This window comes from Moschus berezovskii, chromosome 6 (assembly GCF_049115385.1).
Source record: "Moschus berezovskii isolate FMDL1 chromosome 6, NW_MosBer_1.0, whole genome shotgun sequence".
NCBI lineage: Eukaryota > Metazoa > Chordata > Mammalia > Artiodactyla > Moschidae > Moschus > Moschus berezovskii.
The window spans coordinates 87,079,607-87,094,688 of NC_142465.1; the positions used below are offsets into that span (position 1 = coordinate 87,079,607).

At 40.0% G+C, this 15,082-nt stretch overlaps 1 protein-coding gene across 3 annotated transcripts in view; it reads right to left on the reverse strand.

Moving 5' to 3' along the window:
* Positions 1-13,580: 13,580 nt before the first annotated feature.
* Positions 13,581-15,082, reverse strand: part of SMCO2 (single-pass membrane protein with coiled-coil domains 2) — a 35,625-nt gene continuing 34,123 nt past the window's right edge. For all 3 annotated transcript variants that reach the window (XM_088836728.1, XM_088836727.1, XM_088836729.1), the window contains one exon: positions 13,581-13,779. In XM_088836728.1, coding sequence (XP_088692854.1) covers positions 13,581-13,779 — 199 coding nt within the window. The remainder of the gene's footprint in view (positions 13,780-15,082) is intronic.

Sequence of the window (15,082 nt, forward strand, 5' to 3'; positions counted from 1 at the left end):
TGAATAAGTCTTCAAATCTCATTGGTCAGAATTGAATCACATGTTTACATCTAAACCAATCACTGGCACGGGGATGGGCCACTATGATTGCCTTGGTCAATCAGGATCTAATCCAGAGTCACATCAACCAAGGGTAGATACCTGAGCAATAAGAGGAGGAAGTGGGAAATGGTGACTGGAGAGGTTCTGCTAGAGTGTTTTGTGCTTCGCCCTGTTTGTTAAGCAACATCACTCAGAAATTAGTCTGTATCAATAAAATCAGTCAGGAATTCCTTGGCAGCCCAGTAGTTAGGACTCCATGGTCTCACTGCCAAGGGCCGGGTTCAGTCCTTGTTCAGGGAACTAAGATCCCACAAGCTGTGTGACATGGCCAAAAGTAAAATAATAAAATATCAGTTACAAATTAAAAGAAATAAAGAAAAAACCATCATCATAAGCAGTCAAATTGAGACAAAAACCATGTAACACTTTGTTAGTACCTATTCTGTGACACTGAATAATAACCAGTCTCCTAAAAACCATGAATGATAGAAAAAGAGATTCAAAAACTGAAATTAAAAAAAGAAAACACATAAAGACCAAAAACTTAATTGATTTACACTTCATGAAGCTATACGAAAATTGCAACTAATCTCCTAGGTAACTAACAGGTCCATCCTCACACACACCATCCCCCATTTCAAACTAAGTGTCCTGTGGGCAATTTCTAATTTTCTCCAGTTCTGCTTGGCCATAAACCTGGGAACACTTGATTCAAAGATACTGTCTTATTCAGCCCTAAACCAAGGTGAGCAGTACAATGTTAGGCAAAATTTCACTGGCCAATTAATTTAATTTTGCTTCCTTGGGACCCAATAAGAACTGGACATCTTATGACATTTGTTGGCTCAATCTGTTCCCTCCTCTCTAGCCTAGGATGGTTTCAGGGTCTGTAAAAATGACTTTAGCTAGCATAACTGGGAAACTCACCTGCCATACACAGAGCACGTTTTCCTCTTTTCCCTTTGATCTTTTATTCAGGTGCAAACCTCTCACAGATCTTTTTCCTCCCTCATGATGCCCTACCCTCTATTTTAAACTTTGACTATCTCGCCCTTGTTGATGTTTCTGTTGTTCAGTTACTTGGTCCTGTCCGACTCTTTGCGATCCCATGGACTGCAGCATGCCAGGTTTTCCTGTCCTTCATCAATTCCTGGAGCTTGCTTAAACTCATGTCTGTTGAGTCGGTGATGCTCAACCATCTCCTCCTCTGTCACCCCCTTCTTGCCCTCAGCCTGTATCAGTATCAGGTTCATTTCCAATGAGTCAGCTGTTCACATCAGATGGCCAAAGTATTGGAGCTTCAGTATCAGTCCTTCCAGTGAATTTTCAGGGTTGATTTCCTTTATGATTGACTGGTTTGATCTCCTTGCTGTCCAAGGAACTCTCAAAAGTCTTCTCCAGCACAGATCTCTCACACAAATATCCATAGCTAATTACCCTTAAGCTTTTAAATATTCTGAAGCAACAGTTAGAACCAAACATGGAACAACAGACTGATTCCAAATTGGGAAAGGAGTACTTTAAGGCTGTATATTGTTACCCTGCTTATTTAACTTATATGCAGAGTACATCATGCAAAATGTTGGGCTGGATGAAGCACAAGCTAGAATCAAGATTGCCAGGAGAAATATCAATAACCTCAGATACTCAGATGACACCAACTTTATGGCAAAAAGCAAAGAGGAACCAAAGAGCTGCTTGATGAAAGTAAAAGAGGAGAGTGAAAAAGCTGGCTCAACATTCAGAAAACTAAGATCATGGCGTCCGGTCCCATCATTTCATGGCAAATAGACGGGGAAACAATGGAAACAGTGACAGACTTTATTTTCTTGGGCTCCAAAATAACTGCAGATCATGACTGCACCCATGAAATTCAAAGATGCTTGTTCCTTGGAAGAAAAGCTCTGATCCACCTAGACAGCATATTAAAAGACAGAGACATTACTTTGCCAACAAAGGTCCATCTAGTCAAAGCTGTGGTTTTTCCAGTAGTCATGTATGGATGTGAGAGTTGGACCATAAAGAAAGCTGAGAACTGAAGAATTGATGCTTTTGAACTGTGGTGCTGAAGAAGACCATTGGACTGCAAGGAGATCAAACCAGTCAATCCTAAAGGAAATCAGACCTGAATATGCACTGGAAGGACTGATGCTGAAACTGAAGCTCCAACACTCTGGCCACCTGATGCAAAGAGTCAACTCATGAAAAGACACTGATGCTGGGAAAGATTGAAGGCAGGAGGAGAAGGGGATGACAGAGGATGAGATGGTTGTATGGCATCACCAACTCAATGGACATGAGTTTGAGCAAGCTCTGGGAGTTGACAGATGGGGAAGCCTGGCGTGCTGCAGTCCATAGCGTCGCAAAGAGTTGAACATGACTGAGCAACTGAACTGAACTGAACTGAATCATTCTGAGGAAATATTTCTTAGTGATTATGCTTCTAGTATTGCCATGGTCATATGGGCAAATAATTTCTGTTATTATACATATAGATAATGTGGTGTCTATATAGACCCAGTTTAGATTCTTCCTTTTGTGGAAGTTACATTTCTGTGGGAAGAGACAGATAAACAATAAACCTGATAACAGAGTAAATTATATATTATGTTAGAAGTCATGGCAAAAAATGAAACAGAGGAGAACAATTGGGAGGGACAAGGAGGGGATGAGAGGATGGCAATTTTAAACATGACAGTCCTAAGAGGTCTCATTAAGAAAATGACATTTTAAAAAATGAGATATAATTCATTAGCATAAAATCCACCATGTTAAAGTGTAAAATTCAGTGATTATTTAAAAGATTCACAAGATTGTGCAACTATCATCATTATCAAATTCCAAAGCATTTCTTTACTCTAGAAGAAATCTTGTGCTCATTAGCAGTCACTCCTCAACCTCAGCCATTCATCTACCTTGTCTCTATAAATCTGCCTGTTCTGGACATTTAACATCAACGGAATTGTACAATAGGTGACCTTTTGTCTCTGACTTCTTCTGATTAGCATAATTTTTAAATAGTCATCCATGTTATAATGTGTAATACTACTTCAGTATCTTTGTAGTTGAATAGTACTCCATTGTACAGATACAGTAAAAGTTGGTTAAAAAGTAATTGCAGTTTCAAACTGTAAATTTTAAATCATTACAGTTAGTTAATTAGTTAGTTCAGTCGCTCAGTCATGACCGACTCTTTGCGACCCCATGAATCACAGCACGCCAGGCCTCCCTGTCCATCACCAACTCCCGGAGTTCATTCAAACTCATGTCCATCGAGTCGGTGATGCCATCCAGCCATCTCATTCTCTGTCGTCCCCTTCTCCTCCCGCCCCCAATCCTTCCCAGCATCAGAGTGTTTTCCAGTGAGTCAACTCTTCGCATGAGGTGGCCAAAGTATTGGAGTTTCAGCTTTAGCATCAGTCTTTCCAACGAACACCCAGGATTGATCTCCTTCAGAATGGACTGGTTGGATCTCCTTGCAGTCCAAGGGACTCTCAAGAGTCTTCTCCAGCACCACAGTTCAAAAGCATCAATTCTTTGGTGATCAGCTTTCTTCACAGTCCAACTCTCACATCCATACATGACCACTGGAAAAACCATAGTCTTGACTAGACGGACCTTTGTTGGCAAAGTAATGGCTCTGCTTTTTAATATACTATCAAGGTTGGTCATAACTTTCCTTCCAAGGAGTAAGCATCTTTTAATTTCATGGCTGCAATCAGCATCTGCAGTGATTTTGGAGCCCCAAAAAATAAATCATTATAACTACATTCAAACAGATGTTTATTAATCAGAATAAGAACTATTACAATCAACACATTTTTTGCCAGTGAGAAATAAGTTTGTTTATTCCTTTAACATATAAATCCATATTTCAGGATTCAGTGAACTCTTGGAAAGCATTTTCTGCTTTCTGCTGATTGTGGAAGCATTTCTGGCAGATGAGGCAAAACTTTGTAGCCCAATTCATTCAACTTTTGAAGCGTTGATTATACAGCATGTGGTCAGGTGTTGTCGTGGAGAAGACTTTGGCCCCTTCTGTTGACCAATGTCGGCTGAAGGGGCTGCAGTTTTTGATGCATCTCATCAATTTGCTGAGCATACTTCCCAGATGTAATGGTTTCACTGGGAGTCAGAAAACTATAGTGGATTAGACTGGCAGCAGATCACTAAGCAGTGACCATTACTTGGTGCAAGTTTGGCTTTGGAAAGTGCTTTAGAGCTTCTCGGTCCAACCTCTGAACTGGTTATCACTGGTTGTCGTATACAATCCACTTTTTGCCGCACCTCACAATCCGATTGAGAAATGGTTTATTGTGTAGAATGAGAGAAGACACTTCAGAATGACAATTTTTTCAATTTTTGGTCAGCTCATGAGGCACCCACTTATTGAGCTTTTTCACCTTTACAATTTGCTTCAAATGCTGAACAACCATAGAATGGTCAACATTGAGTTCTGGGGCAACTTTTCATATAATCAGCTTTGATGATGGCTCTCAATTAGTCATTGTCAATGTCCAGTGGCCGGTCACCGTGCACCTCATCTTTGAGACTCTCATCTCCTTTGCAAAACTCCTTGAACCACCACTGCATTGTACATTTGTTAGCAGTTTCTGGGCTACATGTGTTGTTGATGTTTTGAGTTGTCTCTGCTGCTTTACCACCCATTTTGAACTTGAATAAGAAAATTGTTTGAATTTGCTTTTTGTCTGACATCATTTCCCTAGTCTAAAATAAATATAAAATAAAGAGCAAGTAATAAGTCATTAGCAAAAACATAAAGTGATAAATGTGCATTTAAAAATGATGTATAATATAACCACATTTATTTAAGAATGTATTCTAATATCAAACGTCAAATTTCAACTATGTAAAACTGCAATTACTTTTGCACCAAGCTAAATATCACATTTTGCTTACCTGTTCATCAGTTGATGGATGCTTGAATTGTTTCTGATTTTTATTTGTTCTTAAATGCTGCTATGAACATTCACATACAGGTTTTTGTGTGTACGTAAATTTTCAGTTCTTTTGGGTTATAGGTCATTGAAGGCCATTGTAGATATCTGGGCTTTTATTCTGAAAAAAAGGGGAAACCTTTTCATACTGTTCATGGGGTTCTCAAGGCAAGAATAATGAAGTGGTTTGAAAAAGACCTGATGCTGGGAAAGACTGAACACAGGAGGAGAAGGGGACGACAGAGGATGAGATGGTTGGATTTCACCACCGACTTAATGGACATGAGTTAGAGCAAGCTCCAGGAGTTGGTGATGGACAGGGAAGCCTGGTTTGCTGCAGTCAATGGGGTCACAAAGAGTCAGACACGACTGAGCAATTGACCTGAACTGAAATGGGAAGCCACTGAAGGTTTTTGGAGTAGATGGGTGATGTGATTTGACCTACCATATCACTCTAACTGCTAAATTATATGTGGGCAAGGGTGGAATCATGCAGGATCAAAGAGAGAATTGGTGGATATTTGCAGTAATGGCAGCTTGCAAGGTAGCTGGTATCAGGGAGGTGGCAAGAAGTGGCTTTGCCACTTCTGCATATGTCTTTAAGACACAATCAACAAGATTTTCTGCCAGACTGTGAGCAAAATATAGAACAAGAGTCAAAATTTGCGGTTCATTCATTTTTACTGCAGAAAATAGTATGTCAAAATCATTTCTTCTCTTTTAGTTTAGACCCAAAATTCTTAATTAGATAATATAACATGTTTAAAAGTATTGTCCATGATAATTACAATAACACCCTACAACCAGTTAAACATCAGATCCTTTAATCCAACTATCTCATGAGGCAGATATTATTTTCCTCAATTAATTAATGTGTAAACAAAGATGTGGTTAACATCCTCCCTAATTTTTATTTCCCTTTTAAACTTCAGACCAACCAGAAAAAGTCAAACATGCACCCTCCAACCACTACATAGGTTGCCCTGCTTCTGGTTAGTCCACCAACATCTTCCCCAGGCCTGCTGCTACTGCTAAGTTGCTTCAGTAGTGTCCGACTCTGTGCAACCCCATAGACGGCAGCCCACCAGGCTCCCCCGTCCCTGGGATTCTCCAGGCAAGAACACTGGAGTGGGTTGCCATTTCCTTCTCCAATGCATGAAAGTGAAAAGTGAAAGTGAAGTCACTCAGTCATGTCCGACTCTTAGCGACCCCATGGATTGCAGCCTACCAGGCTCCTCTGTCCATGGGATTTTCCAGGCAAGAGTACTGGAGTGGGTTGCCATTGACTTCTCTGCTTCCCCAGGCCAATACTCTTCAATTAGGGCATGATCAAAGTATTCCTCTTTTCCCCCTATAAAGCTTTCCCATTCTTCTGCCTTCTTGAGTCTCTGCTGAAACACATGTAATGGTGATTGACTCCCTTCCTTTAGCAAGCTCCAAATAAATAAGCCTTTGTTTGCTCTCATTTGGTTAGAATTCTTTTCCACAGGTGTCTTGAATCAAATTTCCCTGAAGTGGAGCTTGAAATGAAGGCCTCAGTTTAGATTTGGAAATGCAAGTGAAAGGCAGTCGTGTCTGACTCTTTGCGGTCCCATGGACTATACAGTTTTTGGAATTCTCCAGGCCAGAATACTGGAATGGGTAGCCTTTTCCTTCTCTAGGGGATCTTCCCAACCCAGGGATCAAACCCAGGTTTCCCACGTTGCAGGCAGATTCTTTACCAGCTGAACCACAAGGGAAGCCCCAGTTTATGTTTATAGGACAATATTCTCAAGATCATCACATTTAAAGAGAGTGATGGGAACAGGACTGAAAAGAGGGAGAAGTTGAACTGCCATACATTTGCATTAGAGAACTTAAGTGATCCCATGGGAACTCTGAGTCTGGATTGGCCCTTCAGAAATGTACTCTGGCCTGGATCTGTCATTGGATATGAGAAAAGTAGAGGAAACTTAGGTGTGAAACAGGTCTCTCTGACCAAAGGCAAATCCCAGGGAATTTGCTAGCTGTGAACTCTTAGCAGCCAACACTCTGAGCAGCTGGGGAACAGCCCTTGGGTTCTATTTGAGTGAGGGTGTGGGTGTGGGGGACAGGTGGAGGTTGGCATACAGTTGGCAGCAGATCATGACTTGAACTCAACTTGGAATCCAAGTTTAAAGCTCCTTTCGCTACAGCATAGCTGTGTTCACTCAAAAAAAAAAAAATGACAAATAGAGAATCTGAGACCACTCATTTTCTTTTCTCCTAATCCAAAACCAAGGCCATATTTGTAAAGTGATTCTAACATTTTTTGTAAGTGATCTTGAGCATAGCAGTTGACTCAATTGAATATGGCATTCTAAAGATCTGAAATAAAACACCAACCAAAGCAGTAAACTGAATTACCACACGTAGACATTTATATCACCTTAATATTACATTGCTCCACAAAATGTTTCCCTGTCTCAGTAGAGAACTCTGTGATATCCAACCTTCCAGCCTGAGATGCTGACAAATGGGAAATAAATTGATGTAAAATGGCACCATTTCTACTTTCAGGATCTTCATCCCATAGAGAAAATGATTCCATCTTAGTGAAAATCCTAATAAAACAAATCTTGGAAGTTAGTAAAATATTAATTTATTCTTTAAAAGAATCTAGTTCCTCTATGTTAATTCTTTATTCGTGTTATATACTTATTGCAATAAATAGCTTTATTTGAGCTAAACTTGATGCTTCTATTTTGGTATCACAAATAAATCAGCTGATACTGTTCCCGGCAGTGAGAGTTTACCTGGAACTTATAAAAAACCCACTCCAAGTTCTGTCTACAAATTGGTCTGGGCAGCCTTTTTATCTATAAACAAATCTGTGACTGTTTTTTTATTTTGTCAGCATATTCTCACTATCACAAGACCTTTTGAATACATTACTCATTGTTCCCAGAGCTTTTAGCTCTTTCCCTTTCTGTGTGTCCTGGAAATTCCCTCATTATCCCCCTGACTCCCAGCCTGCCCCGTGAATTTACTCACCTCTTGTTTAACCTCATATGAGATCTCAGTCAAATTAAAATTCCAGGTAGCTATTACCCATAGCATAGCATGGTAGTTCTTAAACTTTGAGCCCCAAGAATTACTAGGGGAAAAGATTAACATAGAAAATATTAGAGATTCACACTAGACCTAAAGATTCAGAATTTCTGGAAGTGATGCTCTGTGTGTGCTTAGTTGCTCATTCATGTCCTACGCTTCATGACACAACTGTAGCCCGCTAGGCTCCTCTTTCCATGGAATTATCCAGGCAAGAATACTGGAGTTGGTTTCCATGCCCTCCTCCAGGGGATCTTCCCAACCCAGGGATCAAACCCAAGTTTCCCACATTGCAGGCAGATTCTTTACTGTCTCAGCAACCAGGGAAGCCCAAGAATACTGGAGTGGGTAGCTTTTCCCTTCTCCAGGGGATCTTCCCAACCCAGGAACCAAATGGGGGCCTCCTGCATTTCAGGAGGATTCTTTACCAGCTGAGCTACCTGGGAAGCCCCAGACAAATGTGCAATTAAAAGTCTCTTTGTAGAATCCTATTAAACATCACAGCTTGAGAACCACTCACAAGTGAACTTCACATTTCCAGCTACTGATGTGGCTTGCTGGCTAGAGGCTATCAGGATAAAACTGACATTTCAAGTCTATTCTTTTCTACGGTTATGTGAATAACAGCAGTTTATGAAGTGGAAACAATGGGCTGGCTCTTTTCAGTGCTAATCCATTTGTTTGATAAGACCTATCAGAATGGAAACATTATAAATGCAAAGAACAGGGACTGATTTGAGAAAATTTACTGTAGAAGAATGGAAAGGGCCTGGTGATTTCTGGAATGTTAAAACAAAAAGATAGCAAAAGAATTGAAGATCACTTCAAGGGCATGAAAAGATGGGGACACTGGGAAGATGGCTATGAAGAAAATTTGTGAATAAATATTGAAGGTAGCACTTGATGAGGTGATAGGAAAGCCACAGAGATAAGAGCACCTAATTTAACTTTTTTCAGCATGTATTTATTGAGTACCTACTCTGTGCACAGCATCGTCCTAAAGTGTGCTAAGGCATGGTTCCCAAATTTGGATTTATATTAGATTCACCTGGGGAGATTTTTAAAAAATATTTATTTATTTGGCTATGCCAGATCTTAATTGCAGTATGTGGAATCTGGATCCCTGACCAGGAATTGAACCCGGACCACTACATTGGTATAGCAGAGTGTTAACCATTGGACCGCCAGAGAAGACAGCTGGGCAGATTTTTAAAAATCATGTTCTGGGACCCCATATTAGCTCTGCTGAATCTAAATAACTGGAGATGGGGGTGATGGGGGTGGAAATCTCTACTATGTAAAGTGAATCTGATGCATCCAATAGATGGACCAGAATGACCACCAAATGAACAAGGTTGAGCATCTGTTTTAAAGTAAAGTACAAGCTATGCTGTTGAGGGAAATATAAATTGGTGCAGCTACTGTGGAAAACAGTGGAAATTTCTTAAAAAACTAAAAACATCTACCATGTGACCCAGCAATGCCACTCTTGATTATATACCTAAAAAACCAAAAACACTAATTCAAAAAGATCACGATGTTCATCACAATGTTCATAGAAGCATTATTTACACTGGATAAGATATGGAAGCAACCTAAACTGTCCATGAACAGATGAAAAGATGAAGAAGATGTGACACCCACACACATACACACACACACACAAACACACAGAGTGGAATACTACTCAGCCATAAAAAAGAATGAAAATTTGACATTTGCAACAATATGGATGGACTGCAAGGGCCTTATGCTAAGTGAAGTGAGTCAGAGAAACACAATATACTGCATGGTATCATGTATATGTAGAATCTTACAAATACAACAAAAAAGCAGACTGACAGATATAGAGAACAAACTAGTAGTTACCAGTGGCAAGACGGGAATAATATGGTAGGAAAATGTGAGGCACAAACTATAGGGTATAAGACAGGCTCAAGGATGTATTAGGCAACACAGGGAATGCAGCCAATACTTTGTAGTAATTGTAAATGGAAAATACTTTCAAAAATTGTATTTTAAAAAATTATTTAATTAAAGAAAAAAAAGAACATGCAAGCATACAAAGTCTGTTCTTGATTCTGCCTTCCAATTATGGCTTCTAATTTTACTCATAATGTTTTTTTCTCTGAAATATCTTTTCCTTGTCTTTGTCATGAAAATAGTATCCATCTTTCAAGACCAATTCAAATGTGAAGAGAACTGGGCTGCATTCCATACCTGCCTGTCACCACTCCTCCAACCCACGTCTGTTACCTAAACAAATATCATAGACTCCACCCTTATGTATCTACCACACCCATCATCTCCTTTTCACCTCCACTCTCATCTCTTTAGCTCAGCTGAACCACTGAACGACCTTTTAACAAATCTCTCACACTCCATCTGCTCATATACTCCAATTTATTCTTCATGGTTCTATTAATCTTGCACAATTCATTACAGCTATTTTTCATATTGCAAATAATGTTCACTTAACAATACCTACAAAACTTGGGAAAAAAATGTCCCAGTCTGGCTTTCAAAACTATTCTATCAAATTGTTGTTGCTGTTCAGTCACTAAGTTGTGTCTGATTCTTTGAAATCCCATGGACTGCATCATGCCAGGCTTTTCTGTCCTCCACTCTCTCCCAGAGTTTGATCAAATTTATGTCCATTGAGTCAGTGATACCATCCAACCATCTCATCCTCTGCTGCCCACTTCCCCTTTCACCCTCAGTCTTTCCCAGCATCAGGGTCTTTTCCAGTGAGTCGTCTCTTCACATCAGGTGACCAAAATATTGGAGCTTCAGCTTCAGCATCAATCCTTCCAATGCATATTCAGAATTGATTTCCTTTAAGATTGACTGGTTTGTATCATTGCAGTCCAAGGGACTCTCAAGAGTCCTATCCAGCACCACAATTCAAAAACATCAATTCTTCAGTGCTCAGCCTTCTGTATGGTCCAACTTCACATCCCATACATGACTAATGGAAAAATCATAGCTTTGACTAGACAGACCTTTGCTGGTGAAGTGTTGTCTCTGTTTTTGAGTACACTGCCTAGGTTTGTCATAGCTTTCCTTCTAAGGAGCAACCGTCTTTTAATTTCATGGCTGCAGTCACCATCTGCAGTGATTTTGGAGCCCAAGAAAATAAAATCTGCTTTTATTTTACTGCTTCTACTTCTCCCCATCTATTTGTCATGAAGTGATGGGACCAGATGCCTGATCTTCATTTTGTAAGTGTTCAGTTTTAAGCCAGCTTTTTCAATCTCCTTTTTCACTTTCATCAAGAGACTCTTTAGTTCTTCGCTTTCTGCCATAAGGGTGGTGTCATCTTCATTTCTGAGGTTATTGGTATTTCTACTGGCTATCTTGATTTCAATTTGTGCTTCATCCAGCCTGGCATTTCACATGATTGTGGCTCAGTTGGTAAAGAATCTGCCTGCAATGTGGGAGACCTGGGTTCGATCCCTGGTTTGGGAAAATCCCCTGGAAATGGAAAAGGCTACCCACTTCAGTATTCTGGCCTGGAGAATTCCATGGACTGTAGTCCATGGGGTAGCAAAGAGTCAGACATGACTGAGTGACATTCACTTTTCACTTTCACTCTGCAAAGAAGTTAGATAAGCAGGGTGACAATATACTCCTTTCCCAATTTGGAACCAGTCCGTTGTTCCATGTCTGTTCTAACTGCTGCTTCTTGATCTGAATACAGATTTTTCAGGAGGCAGATAAGGTGGTCTGGTATTCTCATTTCTTTAAGAAATTTCCACAGTTCGTTATGATCCACACAGTCAAAGGCTTTGACATAGTCAATAAAGCAGAAGTAGGTAGATGTTTTTCTGGAACTCTCTTGCTTTTTCAATGATCCAACGGATGTTGGCAATTGGATCTCTGGTTCCTCTGCCTTTTCTAAATCTAGCTTGAATATCTGGAAGTTCTCAGTTCATGTACTATTGAAGCCTAGCTTGGAAACTTGAGCATAACTTTGCTAGCGTGTGAGATGAATACAATTATGTGGTATTTTGAACATTCTTTGGCATTGCCTTTATTTGGGATTGGAATGAAACTGATCTTTTTCAGTCCTGGGGCCACTGCTGCATTTTCCAAATTTTCTGGCATATTAAGTGCAGCACTTTCACAGCATCATCTTTTAGGATTTGAACTAATTCAACTGGAATTCTATCACCTCCCCTAGCTTTGTTTGTAGTGATGCTTCCTAAGGCCCACTTGACTTCGCATTCCAGGATATCTGGCTCTGGGTGAGTGATCACACCATTGTGATTATCTGGGTCATGAAGATATTTTTTGTACAGTTCTTCTGTGTATTCTTGTCACCTCTTCTTAATCTCTTCTACTTCTGTTAGGTCCATACCATTTGTCCTTTATTGTGCCCATCTTTGCATGATATGTTCCCTTGGTATCTCTAATTTTCTTGAAGACATCTTTAGCCTTTCCTGTTCTATTGTTTTCCTCTATTTCTTTGCATTGATCACTGAGGAAGGCTTTCTTATCTCTCCTGACTATTCTTTGGCATTCTTCATTCAAATGGTTATATCGTTCCTTTTCTCCTTTGCTTTTAGCTTTTATTCTTTTCTCAGCTACTTATAAGGCCTCCCTAGACGACCATTGGAAGGCCCCAATTCAACTGAAGTAAAAATGGAGAGAATTCTGTACTTTCCTCTCTGAGATATCAGAGGTCAAAATGGGGGGAACAACCACCCATGGAAGTAATACTTAGTAGTCTCAATGTCCACAAGGTTGTGGGAGAAAAGAGGCTAGTAGTTTGAAAGAAATGTTTTTAAAAATGTGTGCCAAGATTCACTGTGAGTCATGACGGTAAAGATAACTGCTTTCATTTTTTTCTATCTTTTATCAGCCAATTTCTGCATAACGATAATGTCCTTCACAAAACACGCTCTAGTGTTTTGTTTCTGAATTTTATTTTTAATTGGAAGATAATTACTCTACAACATTGTGATGGTTTCTGCCATACATCAGCATGAATCAGTCATGGATATACATATGTCCCCTCTCTCTTAAACCTCCATCCTATCTTTTCCCTGACCAACTCCTCTAGGTAATCATATAGCACCAACTTTGGGTTCCCTGCATTAAACAGCAAATTCCCACTACCTACTTTACATATGGTAATGTATATGTTTCAATACTACTCTCTCAAGTCATCTTACTTTCTCCCTCCTCCACTGTAAGTCTTACATTGCTTACATCTGCATCTCCTTTGAAATTGCCTCGAAAACAGATCATCAGTACCATCTTTCTAGATTCCATGTATATGTGTCAGTATATGATATCTTTCTCTTTCTGATTTACTTCACTTTGTATAGTAGGCTCTAGGTTCATCGGCCTCAGTAGAACTAACTCAAATGCATTCTTTTTTCATAGCTGAGTAATATTCTACTCTATAGTGTTTTTTTAAAAAAAATAAGTTAGCCATCATAATACAAGAACAGCCAGAATTTTATTGGGAAGTAAGTCAGTAGGGTAACAGTAACTTCTGTATTTTTAAGAGGGTAGCAAGTCTTCCACTTCCAAATTCAAGAAAGGTACAAGAATCTCCCTCAGTTCCCACATCCTTCGGCGCCCAAGAATTGTAGGGAGCACCTTTTCAAAGATAAACGTAGCATCAAAAAACAGTATGTAACATGAAAGTCCAGTCAAGGTGAGGACATAAAACATGATGAAAATCCTCAGTGCACGTTTCCTAGAAGGAAAGAAACACATTTGTGGTTAAGAACATCTGAAGGATGGAGAGAACAAACAAGTGGTTACCAGTGCGGAGAGGGCAGAGGGGAGGGGCACGATAGGGCTAGAAATTAAGAGACACAAGCTATTACGTACAAAATGAGTAAGCAACAAGGATATATTGTATAGTACAGGGAAGTATAGCTATTATTTCATAATAAATTTAAATGCAGTACTTCCCTGGTGGCTCAGAGGTTAAAGCGTCTGCCTCCAATGCGGGAGACCCGGGTTCGATCCCTGGGTCGGGAAGATCCCCTGGAGAAGGAAACGGTAACCCACTCCAGTATTCTTGCCTAGAGAATCCCATGGACGGAGAAGCCTGGTAGGCTACAGTCCACGGGGTCGCATAGAGTCGGACACGACTGAGCGACGGAACGGAACGGATAATCTATAAAAATATTAAATCACTATGTTGTTTAAGTCTGTCCAAGAGTGTTCAAGCGTGTCTGACTCTTTTGCAACCCCATAGACTGCAGTCCACCAGGCACCTCTGTTCATGGGCTTTCCCAGGCAAGGATACTGGAGTGGGTTGCCATTTCCTCCTCCAGAGAATCTTCCCAACTCCAGGGATTGAACCCGCGTCTCCCGCAATCACAGGAGGATTCTTTACCACTGAGTCACCTTGGAAGCCCCTTTACCTGAAACCAATATGATATTATAAATCAGCTATACATCAACCAATTAATCAATAGATAGATACGTAAATAAACAAAAGAACATTCTGAAGAAAATCACACTGATGTGACTCCTGGTTCCTCCATCTGTGTAGCTCCACATCTTCAAGTAAGTAACTGAACTTCTCTTAACTGCTGCTGACGTCTGCAAGAGAAGGAACCTGGAGTAGATAGACATAAGTCCATCCTAGGGCTGGCCTTGGAATTCTAAGATTCTACAGCCTCGAGACAATGAAACCCTGGATACCGTACAGCTCTTTTCTTTGAAATGCTAGTCTCACACTCTAGTGGTCACTGATACCCTTACTTCACTTGTTGGGTACAGGAAGTCTATGGGGAGAAATAAGGGCACAGCCAACTAGCTAGCTTTTCCTCAGGGTACAAAATACCATGTTAGGAGTGAATTCAGCTCTCTTTATCACCAGTTTTATCCAACCACCAGACATGCCCTTTTTGCATTGTATTTATTTGCTTTGAAGTTCTTGCATTATTATCTAATTATAAACGCAATACATGATTAGGGTAGAAGATCTGGAAAATCCAGAAAGACAGAAAGAACAAAAGAAATGTCACAGATAATCCAGTTAC